Source organism: Passer montanus, unplaced genomic scaffold (assembly GCF_014805655.1).
Source record: "Passer montanus isolate IOZ18808 unplaced genomic scaffold, ASM1480565v1 scaffold33, whole genome shotgun sequence".
NCBI classification, from domain to species: domain Eukaryota; kingdom Metazoa; phylum Chordata; class Aves; order Passeriformes; family Passeridae; genus Passer; species Passer montanus.
Genome location: NW_024368041.1, coordinates 8174333 through 8190531, shown reverse-complemented (window position 1 = coordinate 8190531; position 16199 = coordinate 8174333). Strand labels below are relative to the sequence as shown.

Sequence of the window (16199 nt, the reverse complement as noted above, 5' to 3'; positions counted from 1 at the left end):
AAAATACTATATAGGAACGTGTCAGAAAGTAAGAAAGAAGACCAAAAGGCCTGGAAAAATTAATTTATTATACAACTACATGGTGTATTTATTGGAAAGAATATGTAAGGCTTGTACTCATATAATGATTAATCATGCTGACAAATGGATGTAAATATTCATGAGGATGACAACATGGAGAAGTCATTTGAACTTGTTCTTGTTTTCACCTAGAATTTAATATAGGTTACACACGTAGTTACTATACAGTGTCAGCAGTGAGATATCACTTTATATCAACAACTAGTGAGTTCATAGTTCTGTCTACAGACATGGCTTTAATTGCTTTCAGCACCACACTATCTAAACAAGAAGAAAATAACTTGAACAATGGAGCTTGGCTGGGGCCTTATTTCACTTTTAAGAACAGAAAATTTCTCTTTCTTTTTTTTTTTTTTTCTTTGAAACAATCTGATCAATGCTAACTGGCTGAGTGGTAGTACTTGTGCAGTAAGAACTGATTTCATCCTTGTAGGGATGACAAAATATTCAAATTATTATCAGGAAGGAGCCATAAGCAATTCCTTAGGATATCTGAAATGCTTTGTTTCAGTCATGTCCTGATATCTAACAGATCAAGATTGTTGGAAGAGACTGCTTAAAAAACTAACAGGGCCAGGATGAATATCTCCATCAAAGAGATGGAATCTGGATCAAGCATTAAACTCAATGAAATGTCTCACCCTGTCATTACCTGTGACCTTTCTCCTCCAACCCTTTCATAATTTAACTACTAGAACTGCCTGGCTTTCAAAAAATATTAACCAGTTGGAAGACCAGTTTATAAAACTAATTGTCTTTGGTTCTCTCTTTTAAAGCTCAGAGGTAATGTTCTCTCCCCTGCCTGAAATTCCAGCAAGAAATCAACTTTATCAGCTAATTCCTGTCTGAAATGATAGGATGGTTTTTGTGCCACACAACACAGTGTCATCAGCCTTGGTATTCATACACCAACATGTCCAAAACCACACTCCGTTTCTTTAGCACTGGTCTGCTTGAGTGCTCCTAGGAGCACAATATTTACGTATCCTGACTACAGTGATATTGACTTAAATATTAAATCTGTGAGCTAAATACTCACAAAGACCAAGCACTGTTTTGCTCCAGAAAATTTCCTTTTGAAGACAATCAGCTTCTGTGTGAGCACATAAACACTGACCTTACTCCTGAGTGGGTTCCTTTACACAACCCAAACTGCAAAAATGTCCACATCATTCATGGCTGTTCATTGTATCAAATCATGTACCCAGCCATCCTTATGTAAATAATCTGAGGGGCTTCTCTTGTTAGTTTATGTCCATCATGTTTTAATAGTCTCCAGCAGCATTCCTTGTATCAGCAGGATTCACTATTCAACATCAGACGGGTCGTTTTGCATTTTGCGTCATTTGTTTAATATTCCATGAACAGTCCAGTTTGTTTCTCGTGCTTATACAAGTAGGGAGAACAAAGGCATGGCTTGTATTGTCAGGCAAGGAGAATTTGGCTCACGGTAAATATCAGGGTTTGAAGTTAATCCCATCCTTGTTTTAAACCAGAATAAGCCACTGCCTTCAAAGGAATTAGTCCTAAATCACACCACTGTCAGTGCAAAATGAATCCTGCACTATATGTCTCCTCTGCTAGCAAAGTGTCAGGAGAAGCCTAATCCTTCATTATTTGTCTCTGGTATATTCTGTCAGCCAAGGACTGAATAAACTCTTTCCCACAGCACTCTCTGTACTTTTGATGTCAGTTTGACTTCTTCTAGCTCACCACACTGAAGCGTTCACCATGACTAATAGCAGAACAACACCCACAGGTTTCACAAAGGAAAATGTTTGTCCTCGCCTAACTCTCGGAGATAAAGTTTTAATCCAGCAGGTCTGGAATGTTGTAACCTCTCATGGCTTTTGTCTGGTACATTTCCATTTGCTCCCATGTCCTTTCCCTATTTTATGTCCAGGATATCCCTAAATGATAGCTTAAAAAACTTGAGATAAAGCAGACTTTAAAGGAAATATCAAATAACATTAGATATCAATAAAATCCCTGTTTAACCTTATGACTTATGTCATCTGCTGTGCCTAAGACATGTTCAGTTCAGCCCTGGAGGACAAAGTCTCCTGGGCCCTACTATAAATTCTCAGCCATCCTAAAGCTTTCCTTGCAAGTTCATCCAAATCTTCATGGGCTCTCCATTGCCTGAAATCTCCCAAGGTCTCAGCACTGGTTCTCAGTGTGGCTAAGGGTGCCTGAAATTCTGTGTACACTGAAGCAAGACTACAACTACTTATTTTAGTATGCCCAAGATTTCTCTAAAGTGTAAATCTCATGTTTACAGCTCAATGGGGACAGCTAAGAAACTAGGTGTTTGGGGTTTTTTTTTGTTTTGGGGTTTTTTAAGGTTTTGCTAGGAAAGGACTCTAAAAATAGGATTGTTGAGTTCTGTCTTTTCCTGGCTTTCAGATCATCACTGTCAGCAACAAAAGGAGATACTGAAGAAAAAAATGAAGACAGGAATATCAATTTCTTTTATTGGAGCTTTCTGGTTACTTTTCCAAAAAGTAATTTTAAGTGGAAGCAGAGCAGCCATGACGAGAAATTTGAAGGGAGAAGATATTTTCCATGTTATTTCTTGTCTATCAAAGCTAAAACCTGACCTGGAGACTAAGTTGATTTTTGCTATCTCGCAAATCAATCAGCTGTAAATTCAATGGGCAAACTCCATCACCAGTGACACCCATGCAGAATGGCAGCCACTTACAGGTCAAACTGTGGGGAAAAAAAACGTAGCCTTGAGATTGGCCTGCTGTAAAAAAAGCTAATAATAAAGTGTAAAGAACATTTTCTTCCATCACTGTTTTGGCCTCTTTTTTTTTTTTTTTTTGTGAATAGTTTAAAAAAAGAACAACTGTAAGGGATAGCTTGTTTGCCAGCAGGTATCACTGACTAACACACACAGTTAATTATTAGAGCTTCCCATCAGAATACATGCAGGCTTTGGAAAAGTACACTCAACACTGTAATATCCCTCATGTATTTTTCATTAGCAGTATTCTCAGTACTATTTCAGTTAAACCAATTCTCTTTTTAATAGGTATTAGTATCACTCTGACACAGACTAGAGTGGACTTCATAAGGTTGTCTATTTCTTGATAAAGAGTTCAAGAGTAATTTCAGATCATTACATTTTGCTGTCACTCTATTTTTTTTCCATTGTAATATCAAAAGGGAAAAATGGTTTGCAAAATCTTGCGTCTTTCTTTGTTCTATGGGCATAGCTTGGTAATTCAGAGGAAAATACATGCAACCTGGCCTAACATACTAGGAAGAATAATGAAAAGCTTCTCTTGTTAGAGCTCTGTGGAATGCACCAAGACAGGGTCACCTGCACAAAAATTATGACAATTGCCAGTTCCAGTGGGAAGAGCTACGGAGTATGTCCTGCAGGTAATTTATGGGGCATGAATACAATTCATCAGATGGAAAGGACAATGACAAATGCCAGAAAAGAGGAGCAGCTGTCAGCCCTACAAACATAATTATTGGTCACCCTCTTTTGACATCTTACTTTGGATAAGAGCCATTATCCAGAGCAATAAAAACAGCTGTGCAGAACAACACCCCAAAAATACTTAGCAGAAACTCACACTACATAATTTGCTTCTCTTTAAAAGGTAATGAAACTCTTTCCAATGCTGTAAAGCAGCTTTGATATGTGTGTTTGGTTTTGTTTTTTTCTTTTTCTTCTGTTACTCCTCATTAGTTGCATCATCTAACAAGGGATCTACTAGGATTTCTTCTGCTTTGGGTTCTGACATTGACTTAGGTAAAACTATGATAATAATTAGAAAAAAAAATCCAGAACTGACTTTCACATCCTACTTTTAGATTGTCCAGGCTTATTCTAAACACAGTGATGCTCTCAGACTTTCCCAGAGAAAGTGTCATCTGAAATTTTTTGTCAATGGTTTGATGTTTAGTGCTTGGTCCTCAAATGCTGGTACATTACTGGGAGACAGTTATTTAAAACTCAGATATCCATTAATGTAATGCAAGGGGAAAATTTAATATTTTGTAAAGGTTGCTTCAAAAAAAACCCCAGAGACATTATTTTTAATTGTCAATATCCAGGCAGTCATGGGTGTACTTCCCCATTTCAGATTAATTTCTTGTAAATCTTTGTTGAGATATTGTAAATTTCAGTTGGAGTAATTTATTTCTCAAGCAGTTTTAAATGGAATGTGGCTCCTTTTTGAACACAATTGCTTTGACATTTGTTTTGAACAGTAAATATGCTGCTTGTAAGGGAGCACAGCTGCATAGAATCATAGAATATCCTGAGCTGGAAGGGACCTTCAAGGACAATTGAAGTTCAGCTCCTTGCCCTGCACAGGACAACTCCAGCAATAACACCATGCGCCTGAGAACATTGTCCAAATTCTCATTCAGCTCTGTCAGGCTTGAGACTATGACTACTTCTCTGGAGAGCCTGTTCCAGGGCCCAAACACCTTCTGGTTGAAGAAGCTTTTCCTAATATCCAACCTGAACCTCCCTTGACACAACTTCAGGCCTTTCCCTTGAGTGTTGTCACGGGTCAGGAGAGTGATGAGATCAGTGCCTGACACTCCACCTCCCCCATGAGGAAACTGCAGACTGTGATGACATCCATCCTCAAGTAATTTCAGCTGTTCCTCATATGTCTTCTTCTCCATGTCCTTCACCATCTTCATAACATCCCTTTGAACATTTTCTAATAGCTTTATATCTTTCTAAGATCTCTGGTGCCTAAAACACAGGTCTTGAGGTAAGGCTGCCCCAGTGCAGAGCAGACTGGGATAATCCCCTCCCTTGCCAGCTGACAATGCTGTGCCTGATGCCCCTGAGGACACTCTTGGCCCTCTGATTCATGTTCAACTTTCCATCAACAAGGACCCCCAGGTCCCTTTCCACAGCCCTGTCGCAGGTGCAGAATCCAGTACTTGTTTTTGTTAAACTTCATACAGTTGATGATTGCCCAGGTGTTTAATATGTCCAGGTCAATCTGAAGAGTCTCTCTGCCTTCAAGGGATCAAGAGCTCCACCCTGGCAATGGAAAAGTATAGGGAAAATTTCAGAGTCAGACAGAGCTTCATGAGTCTGAAATATGGAAGTGCAGGAAGAGAAACAGCTGCTTTGCACTCCCCTCTGAGCAATGAACTGGGAAATACTATCTCTTTGTTTCCTAATTTTCCCCAACTGCCACAGGCTGCTTCCAGTGTTCTCTGCTGCACAGGATGTTGTGCTGTGCCTTGTTTTTTGCTGGAGTTTTTTTTTGTGTGTGTTTTTGCAAGATCTACTCCTGGTTAGACAGCACAGGTAATTTTAAGTATTTCTGCTGTACATGTTCTGTGGTTTCAGGGTCACATATATTTGAAGAAGAGATTCCTGTCTGAGCCCCTTATGTTAACTTATAAAGACACCAAACAAGCAGATGTTTTTTGGCAATGAAATAATTATGTCTGGAAGATTTGTCTTTAGATTTCTCCTTGTAATTGCCCTGCAATACAGCTGTCTCAAAGCAGAAGAAAAAGGTACCTAACTAACACACAGAATACACTGAATGGAGAAAGTTATTCATGTCAAAAAGAGAAGATTGTTTTTTCTACATGGGAATATTTTAGATATCTGGAGGTGACAGCATTCTGTATACAAAATGATGACAAAAAGGTGCTGTGCTGCTCAGTGAACTGGAGATGTGATCACCAGATTTCATTGCATAGTTCAGGATCAGTTCCTAGGTAAGTGTCAGAGAGTTCAGCTAAATACCTTATAGCCATGGAAAAGTGAAAAAGTGAAAGTCATTTTCCCGTCTTTGTTCATTCCCTTGTATGCATGGGCTATGACCCTGCCACTGACATTGTCCCAGTCATGTCTAGTCACTTTAACATCTATAAAAAGAAAAGTACCAAAAAAGGATCCAAAGTTCCAGAATAGATTTATTTTATGATTGAGATTATTCCTGAACTCTAAATTTTAGACAAACTCAAGGGGACTAGGAGGAGATATGTTGAAACTTTGGGGCTGCTCGATGGCACTAGCAGGGTTATGTATTTTTTTGACTGCCTCTGCATCCCTCAGTTATGTCAGTCCTTATGTGTATGAAATTATTTAGGATACAATTATGATATTTTATGATTTATATTATTTTCTTGGAAGGTGTCTTGTACCACACCATGTTGCAAAAGTTTTGCCATAGTTGGTAGCTGACTTACCAAATTTGTATGGCTTTAGCTATTTATAAGCAACTTAATCAGGCAATCAATTTTCTACATTTCTAATTAATTCAATGGGAGGAAGAACAAAAAGGATACAGCTATTTTTTATAATAACAAATCACACTCCTGAATATTAAAGATACATCTTTTCAAATACTATCTTGAACTGGAACAATTGATTATATGCAAACTTGTCATTGTTCAAAGGGAAAACAGTTTTTGTTTTCTAAATCACTAACAGGACAAAAATTAATGTTAGAATATTCTGCAACAGGGTGGAGAAAACATTGTCTGAAACAAGTTGTTTTCATTGAAGGTAATATAATAATTTCTTGTGGTACCCTTTGTGATTTCATAGGGCCAACCTGCTTGCAGTCTGTACATTTTTTGCACCTTAAAGGCTAGTCTCTTCCTAAGCACACTGTGAAGTCCTCTAATGACAGCTCTGGTAGCAGCAAGATCAGTCATCTTTAAAGGTCTCAGCTCTCCTAGAGGCATAAATAAGACTGGAATTTTTGAAGAATCAGCCAATGTTCCCATGGGAGCTGTGCACAGCTGAACCACAAAATTCAGTTCTAAACACGAAATCAGATGGTGACACTGGTACAAATGGCTTCTTTTGCATGTAGCAAATCAAGGGTGGGTGGGCTAAAGGTGTTCTTAGCCATCATAGTCTGTGCTTGTCTAACTTTACCATAAATAAACATTATGCTATTCTCCATCCCTGTCTTCCCAGGGGTGTGGTATATTTCTGTCTTTCAGTAAAGTACATGTACGTAGATCAGATAAGAGTAGCACTCACTCCAGCTGTGAGTAGGAGTTAAACATCTGTTGTACTTATGCTTTGGAAAATAGAGACAATCAGGGACAGCTGAGTTTTCCAGAAAGTTGAGGCAGCATTTTGGGCACCTTTGTGTGTCAGATTGGTTTCCAATAAAAGTTAGTGAAATAGCACCCACAAACTAAAACAAACAAAAGTGGCTCTTAACACAGCCAGGGGAATTTAGCAGTTAGACCTGGCAGAAGTCAGAATGAGTGAACATTAGGAATAAAAACACTCTTTACAAGGTGATTTAACAATAAAGCAGCAATGATTTCCATTTAATGAGTTGGCAGCAGTGCCAGCTATGAATGTTCACATGCTTCCTCTTCCTGTGGAGGCTGTGCTGTGAACTTAATCAGACGATTGCTCTAGATATGGCCAACACCAAATGTTTGTTTTTTAAGTTGGCTAAGCTCCCTGATATAGTTCACAGTATGGTCCCACAAATAATTGATCTGGCACGGCAAAGGGGAAGCTGTACTGAGGGATCAAGGTGGGCATAAGGCAGTACAGAGAAACAGGTACTTACTAGTTTCTCTGCCAAGAGCTTTGATTCATAAAATCATACTCTCAGTGGGAGAGAAAGGCTTGCTGCAGCTCAGCAGTCAGAGAGCTGTAGAGTCTATGCTGCCAGATGTTCCTATTTTAGAGAAAGTAGAGCATTTTGGTCTTCTTGTGCAACTCTCAGTCCATTCCTAGTGATAAATTCTTATAAAAGCATTTATTTTCTCTCAAATAACCAAAGAAACACAGTGATTGAGAAAGGACAGAGCATTTTCTGAGACATTTTAATTACAAAAAAACAACCTTGTGGTGAACTTCTATTTTTAGTTAAACAACTAATGAAGAATCAAAATGCTTCTCCAAACTTAATTATCCAATAATAATTACCATAGCAACCAGTTCTTTATGTGGCACATGCTGAAAACACTCTCTAAGTTTACTTTCCCCGTTTTTCCAAAACAGTCAAGAAATACTCTAATCTGTTTCTAAAGCCCTGAGGATGTCTAGCTGGAGATTACATTGAAAACCATTTCGTTACTTCTCACATGTGTTTGGGTGACATCAGCCCCAACACTGCTCTGTTTCTATGCAGCAGCAAAAAATTGTCTGCTGAAGAGGTTAATAATAGGTTTATTACTGCTAAACAATCTGGAGTGTATTTCTGCACTTGAGGTAGTAGCACACAAGTTCACTGTCCTCCTGGATTTCAGAGTAATTTCAGCTTTCTCTCCTCTGCCTCCATTGTGCTTTCCATGTGGATATATGCTGTTGTGGTATCAACTTCATGATGGAGATTGCCTGCATCAGTTACAATCTTTTAGGGACATCTATCAATCATCATATTTCCAATCCATTCGGCTTGTTGAATGTTCATAAATATTCATTTTCCTCAGGTTATGTGTTTTTTGGAAGTGCTAAACTCAGTCAATCACTATACACTGCATAAACATCTGTTAATGGCTGGTTTTTCCCTGATGGGCAACTGCATATTTCAAAAGGAGAAATAATGGCAAAACTAAAGCACAGTTCAGTTACGATTTTTGAAGTCTTGAAACTTCTGACATTTGCCAAACCTGCTTTAATTTGTTTCCAGTTATTAATAAGCTCTCAGGATTCTGTGTAAATGCCTAAGGAAGGCCAACTCAATTAGGTGCTCTTAATAGCAGAAATGCCTAAGAATTGTTGTTGTGCTTAGCCCAGTATCTCACCTGTACCCTTCTGAACTTCCTGCTTTCTGACCTAGATTCAACTCTGCCTTGAAAACTGTCTGCAGCTGATTACCTACCACTTCACAACAGACACGGGAGCTACTTTGCCATCTTTTCAATGAATTTTCCTTTTCCTGCTCTCTTGCATTACTATATTGTACCTGCTTTGATTATCACTTCTTCCTGATGAGCCATGTCTGGTGCCTTTTAGTTGTTTCTTTGAAACCTGGTGTTTCCCAAATCAACTCAAAATGTTTCCTTGGTTTCAGCTGTCTTGTCAGAGCCTTTTTTATATGAGTAGCAGATAAAAGTGATGTTATTCAATCAATGTGTTCCGTCAAATTTAAGCTTACTTGTCTGGCTTACATCCTCCGCAGATAAAAGTGATGTTATTCAATCAATGTGTTCTGTCAAATTTAAACTAAGCTTACTTGTCTGGCTTACATCCTCTCCTTTGATATCTTTTGGTTTTTGCTATTTTTCATAATGATTTTGCGAAGAGTTCTCAGGTGCCTTTATGGAGGACACTTCATAAGTGACCATTTATTTGACAAGTGATTTTTATGTGGACTAAGTTCTTAATCATGTCCTATGAGAAATGAAGAGCAGAGTTTTGGAGTAAGAATTTTAATGGCTGCTTCTTCTTGAGCACCTCACTTCCAAAGGGACATTGAGATGCTGGAGCATGTCCAAAGGAGGGCAATGAAACTGGTGAAGGGTCTGGAAAATGTGTCCTGTGTGGAGTGGCTGAGAGAACAGGGCTTGTTTCATCTGCAGAAGAGGACACTCAGGGGGACCTCACTGATTTCTACAACTACATCAGAGGAGGTTTTAGTGAGGTGGGTGTCAGTCTCTTCTGCCATGTCTCAAGTGAAAGGACAAAAGGAAATGGTCTTAAATTAGATGGTGCCAGGATTAGATATTAGAAACAAAATTCTCTTTGAGTGAGTAGTCAGGCATCAGAATAAGTTGACCAGGGAGGTAGTAGAGTCTGGAATTAATCAAGAGACATCTAGATGTGGAACCTTGGATGTTATTTAAGGATGATTATGGTGCTGCTGGGTTGGTGCTTGGAATGGCTTCCCTTGAAGGTCTCCTCTAACCTTGATGACTCTGTGATTCTGTGATTCTACTGCCTCAGTGATCTTGTCAAGTAACTTCCTTTAGCTCTGTTCATCCTATTATATGATTATGTGTAACTGAAGGTTCAGTAGGGACAGTGACGATCCTGTTGCAGAGATATTCCCAAGCAGTGTGGTGAAGGGTACCTTCATTGCATTTTTTAAATATTCAAGAAGCAGTCCTCCTCAAATCCCTATTTAAAATCAAAATATATCACTCATGGCTTTTTAAGATCATTTGCTGTGCTACTACTGTTCATTATTTAAGTGCCGTGCAAGGTACAAATAAACATAAATGTTGTGAAAGTATTTTTTTTCCACATTATGCCTCAGCTTCCCTACTGTGTGAGCAATGATTACTTTCAGGTTAGTCAAAAACATATGAAACTCTGTACATCTTTGAAAACAGAGTCTGTCCTGGCTTGTAGCCTTGATAGGTTGTAGAAAATCCTCCAAGACTTCTGAAATTGACTCCAGTAAGCTCTAGAAAAAAAGGAGCAGCAATGAAAGACTCAATGCTTATATGTCTTTTTTGTTCTTTTATTAACAAGAGCCCCAGATTAGTATGCCTTGCAAGTCGTAGTGCTTCACTCTTTGGAATGGTTTCAATCAGACTACCATGTGTCAGGAAAGCCGATTCTGCCCCTGCATAAGCTGTTGTTTTACCTGTAACATGTTTTCCATTATTCCCTTTGCCCAAATCAAATTATGTACCCATGAAATCTAATTGAAAGTCAAACTCCAGTGCATTTGCTCTAAGGAGATCTGCTGAACTGAGTGGATCAAGTCCTGAGCATTAGCAGAGATGGGTGACTGAACTGGGCTCATGAGGAAATTGCAAATGAATTTGCAAGCAAAGGAGGCCACCTTGTCACTGCTTTCACTGTTGAAATGCATTTTTCAAATGTTCTGGAGGAATTTTCTTTTTTTTTTTTTCACCCTCTAACCTTCCTAGTATGTGTGAAAATACAGCCCAGGTCAAAATTAAAAGTCAGTCAAAAAGTTTTGAAAAGTTGACTCCTCCAACCTCCCACAGCTGATTTCAGTTGTCCTGCTGAACAATTCAGTTCTGAACTAGTTCTGATTGAGAGTCTTAATTTCATGTCAGCTCATCATACACCTCTTATTATCTTGCACCAGAAAGGAGTTATTTCATAGAAAAATTACTGCTTTCTCTGATTTATCTTGGAGCAAAGGCAGAGTGTCAGGGGGAAGCTGGCTGGACCAGGGCAGCATGTCTCCAGGAAAATAGGGTATGGTAGATAACAGGAAAAAAAGCAGAAAGTGCAAAGAGAGAACAGTGATACATACAGAGTGACTAAAGAGACTCAAAGTCCTGCCTTTTAAAAAGTAAAAGTAAGGGGTTATGTTTTAAGACAGTAAAATCAGGAACAGAGACGAGCTAATTAATTGGAAATGGCTACTCACTCTTTATAAACATGATGCAGCACTCAAAGAAATTATAAAACTGTGAATTAAAGGAAACAAAAGGAAGCATTTTTATCTCTAATTAAATTGTAAAAAATCTTTATTATTGAGTGACATAGGAGCCAAATGTACTATTAACTTGATAAAGACATCAGGAAAATTTGTGCAGGTACACTGAGTATACCACCTCCAGCTCAGAGGATCCTGGAAGACAGGGAAATGCAAGGATCATGCTAATCATGCCCTATTTCTCACAAGCTTTGTCTAGACATCTACTTCTGGAAAAGGTTAAACAAAACTTCATCTGGAGCCAGGATATTCATTATTATTTAATCATAGCACATAAATTGCAAATTAATTCCCTGTACTGTAGTAGAACAATACTCCAGATTCAGAAATATGGGAATATATAAAGCTGAAGTTTTTGCCAGATGCTTTTGGTACGATATCAGATCTCACTTTCAAGCCCACATGACTGTGGGGAGTGGCACCTGCAGATCTGAGTCAAAGCATCACAATGAGATCAGGGAGTCCTCTAATAGGACAAACAACACTTGGATTTTTGGAAAACAGATTATTAGAGGATAGTAAAAAAATGTAATGTCTGTCCCAAAATGTTCTGCAATCACAGATTGCTGGAGTGTTCAAGACTGTTTTGACAAAACATCATTGAATTCTTGCTGTACTTTTTTACACATTATCTACTATTTTATCCTTCCACTCCTGCCTGAGCAGTCTCTGTTTTCCACCACCAGAAAGAGTATCCTGAATGATGAACATTTGGTCTGCCTTGCTGTGGTTGTTCTGGTGTTGTTATGATCCTGTAGGTATCACCCATAGCTATCAAAGCCTTTGAAATCTCAATTAATAACAAGGATGAGATATTGGATAAAGATACTGAGGCTGCAGAATTTTTTCCTGTCTCTAGTGTAGCCAAATGTTACCAGTTTCTTACTCACTTTCCCAACCAAGCCTCACTTCAGTGGTGTTGATGTGCCCTGCCTTACAAATATGCAGAGCACAAAGAAAGGTCAATGACAGATAAATAATCCACTGAAATTTACACTGCCCAAGGATCCACTCCCATTTGGCTCTCTTGAGTTCATATGGAAAAGGAAGAAGCTGTGACACAGCTTCTACAAGGAAAAGCAGCTCAGCTCTTGCGTAGACTTTAGCAAAGCAAATGTCTGTGTACACAGGCACTGGATGTGCAAGAATTTGCTTATCCTTTCAGCTTCCCTTGTTGAATGGTTCAGAATTCAGATTGTGTAAATTTGTGCTTTAGCATCAGCTGAAAATGAATGTATTTTATTTGGTTGATAATAATAACTATTGTCTCTGATATTAATAATTAAATAACTATTATCACTGATAACTATTATAACTGATATTAATTCATAGCTAACTGATATTCTTTGTTTTCCTTAATATGGCTTGGTTCCCAAACTAAAGCAATGGAGCAAATCACAAAGTTTCTCTTGCAGAAGAGGCAGTGCAAAAACAAATTGTTAATTACATATGTAATCATTCCTGGCTAGAGCTCTGTGAGTCAATTTTTGGAAACATAATTTGTGGTTCAACCAGAGTTTAATGCCCCCAAATACTGCATATCTCATCCTCAAGGCAGAGACAACTTACAAAGTTGATTTCTCTACTTAAGATCCAAGACATTCTTTTATGCAAACTTTCCTAACTGCTATTTTTGCAGCCTACAAAGCTGTCTTCTTCTCTCTTTCATTTTTTTAAACAGATATTTTTGCTTCTCCTGTCTAATCAAATCCTGTTTGTTGTTCTTGCAGATTGCAGCTCAGGCAGTGTTATTTATGTGTATGAACACTGCAGGAATCTTCATTAGCTACCTATCAGACAGAGCACAGCGCCAAGCCTTCCTGGAGACCAGGAGATGCGTGGAGGCCAGGCTGAGACTAGAGACAGAAAACCAGCGACAGGTAAAACATTCCTGGTTTTGTATTAACTGCTATGGATAGTTGGACAAGACCAGGCTTTTGTAGCCTTGCTAGCTCCAGTGTGATACCACCTGATTTGTGCAGGTTAAGTGAGTTTTATGCTGTTGCTGTGCTGGTGTGTATTGAGTTGTTGTGGCATCTGAAAGATTTCCCCTAGGAAACAGGATGAAAAGAATGGCTGCTCATCATCCTTTCCCACAGAAGAGGCCATCAAATGAAACAGCACCTGGCAGGTGTTTCAAAATGCTTCTTTACACAAGAGGGGTTAAGCTTCACATTTCAGAGTGCTGTAGACATTAAAATATGCATTACTGAAGTGAAAGATACTCCAGAACCATCTGGATGCAAACCTGTGCCATGTGCCCTGGTACGGCTCTTCCTGAGCAGGGAGGCTGGACCAGATGAAGCACTGTGGTCTCTTCCAATCTGACTGCTTCTGTGAGTCTTTCAGAACTAAGCAAGTTCATGGAACTGAAGTCTATCTAGGTAGAGAAAATACTAAAGCATCCCTTCAGGCTCATAGATGGATTTTTGCAGCTGCAGCAAAGTATCACTGTTCTGTTTATCTGTCCTTAAACTCTTGAAAAATCAACCTTTGACCACTGTGTGTAATAGCATACTGGATTAGGTGCACTTGTGATCTGAACAGGTATGGTTGATCTTAGGTAATCATCTCTTGTGATCCAAAATAAGTACTGAATAAAAAGATGTTTGCTGCTTATTATTTTGCACCAAGGGAGCAGCACCCATATCACATATGTTACATTGCTGTATCATTCTAAGATGAATTTAGCCTTTCATTTTGCCTTGCTGTATAAATATGTATATGGCTTCTCAAATTTATTTCATTTTCCCCTGAAAGTCATGCAGAGTTCTAGGAAGATGTCCTACTCTGGACTTTACTTACTCAGTACATATGGCTGTGTTGAGTAATGCCAGGTATCTCTGCCAGAACATCTCTGCAGCCATTGCTGACTGAAAAGACTTTGAGGGATATTATCTAGGATGCTCTGTTCTTTTTTTTTTAACTGCAGGATCATATTTTCATGTCTTTTGAGGATTTTGGGGTATTTGGGTTTTTTCCTTTTCCTTCTTGCCTTATTTTTCAGAAACCATGATTTTGTAAGCTTTGCTTTGACCATAGTTTTCTAGAGTTTGTTGTAAAAAAACTTTATACAACTAACAAAAGTTTCCTTGTTCTATATTATTCTGAGGTTTTCCCATTAGAATTATTTTATCCTCTCATGTAAAATGAAGGTAGTACAAAGAAAAATATTTTGAGAAATTCAGTTTTGCTTGTATTATCGAACTTGTATTATCGAATAGGTAATGAAAACAGATAGTTTCCATTTGGGCAGGCAGATTTTTAATTTTTTTTTTTTTTTTAGAGAGGACGGAAGTAGTGGTTGGATCAGAAATATTTGTTTTTATTAAGTCAGGTTGAACTGTGAATTTTGTCTTGGTCCTGTGCTTTGCAAGGTTTCAGGGCTGTGTTATTCCCTGAGGGCAAAACTTCCTGGAGTGTTACCTCACTGCAGCTGAGATTCACCTATAACCAAACAAAGCAGTGTGTCACAGGCATCATATGACTGGAAATGCATAAGGAGAACTGTCCTTGGGCCAAGGAAAAAGCCCACAGGAGAAAAATACAGACAAAAGGACAGCAAATGAAAGATCTCTTCTTACACTTAATTTATAATAAACTAGCTCAAATTTTTGAAATTATTTTATTATGTAAAGCCAAAACGTTTTGAAATATTTCTGATTAATTTTCTTGGAACTTTGTAATTTTGTTATTATGCACACCACTACATATGGAAATATTTAATAAACATTTCAACTTTTCATTTGTATTTGGAACAGCAACATTAAAAAAATATTCCAATACTGGAACATCTTGAGGAATGGAGACTGTTTCCCTCACCATTCTATTTTTTCCATTTGTTTCTGGGGTAGCATCTCATTTAAGCAATTTTTACACCTATCTGTTTTAAAAAGACTGACAAGGTCACATTTTAGGTGACCACTTTTTTAGCAGCTTGTTCACGCTCACTTAATGAGTACATAGGCAGTCATTCAGTGACTTCTAGCATTTTTCTATCTTGAGGAAAAATATTGCATGATAAATGGTATCTATAGTTCAGATTAATGTAAAAAAATCTTATTTCCTGTTAATAAAATTTAAAAAGTAAGGATTAAAGTTTACTAAATTAATTCCATTATTTTAATTTCCTATGGCGGGGCTGGGGGGGGGCGGGGAAGGTGGAAAAGAGTGTGCAGAATGATAGTTGTGATGTGGCTTCTCAAAATTTCTAGAAATATTGTTGATGAACAAATATTTGCAGGGAAAATAGAGGAATTATTATTTGTGTAATTCTTCCAGACAATAATTCCAGGAATTCCAAATTTATTCCACTTAATTTCATTTTCCCTTCACTTGCCATAAACTGTTTGAACTAAAGGGTACTTACAGCAAGGACAAGGTCTTTGTTGCTTTCAGTCGTGGTATTGCTACTTTTTATAGTAGTGGATGACTTAATTTAAATCTCTTGAGGCTTCTTTCATCACCACACATCTTCTGCTTGTTCAACTGAAAGTAATAGGAAATTAAAATTTATTGACATGTTGTATATATGGTATGTGACATGAAGTGTGACAGCTTGCCAAAAAGATCCTGTAAGGTCTGGTTTTTTTTTCCTTTACTTTATTTAAATCAGAATACCAGTAAAATTAAAGTAAGAACAAAACAATATAAGTTTTAAATTACAGCAAGGAGTGATGTGGTTGTCCATAAACAATTACACAACAAGGCTCCAATTTTATGTAATCATGGAAGTTATATAAATGATTCAGATATACTTCTATTCAT

General features: G+C 37.9%; 1 protein-coding gene across 2 annotated transcripts in view; it reads left to right on the top strand.

Annotated features, from left to right (window-relative positions):
• The window catches only part of ADCY8 (adenylate cyclase 8), a 116971-nt gene that overhangs the window by 17269 nt on the left and 83503 nt on the right, over nt 1-16199 (top strand). For both annotated transcript variants that reach the window (XM_039715494.1, XM_039715493.1), the window contains exon 2: nt 13163-13312. In XM_039715494.1, the coding sequence (XP_039571428.1) occupies nt 13163-13312 (150 nt within the window). The remainder of the gene's footprint in view (nt 1-13162; nt 13313-16199) is intronic.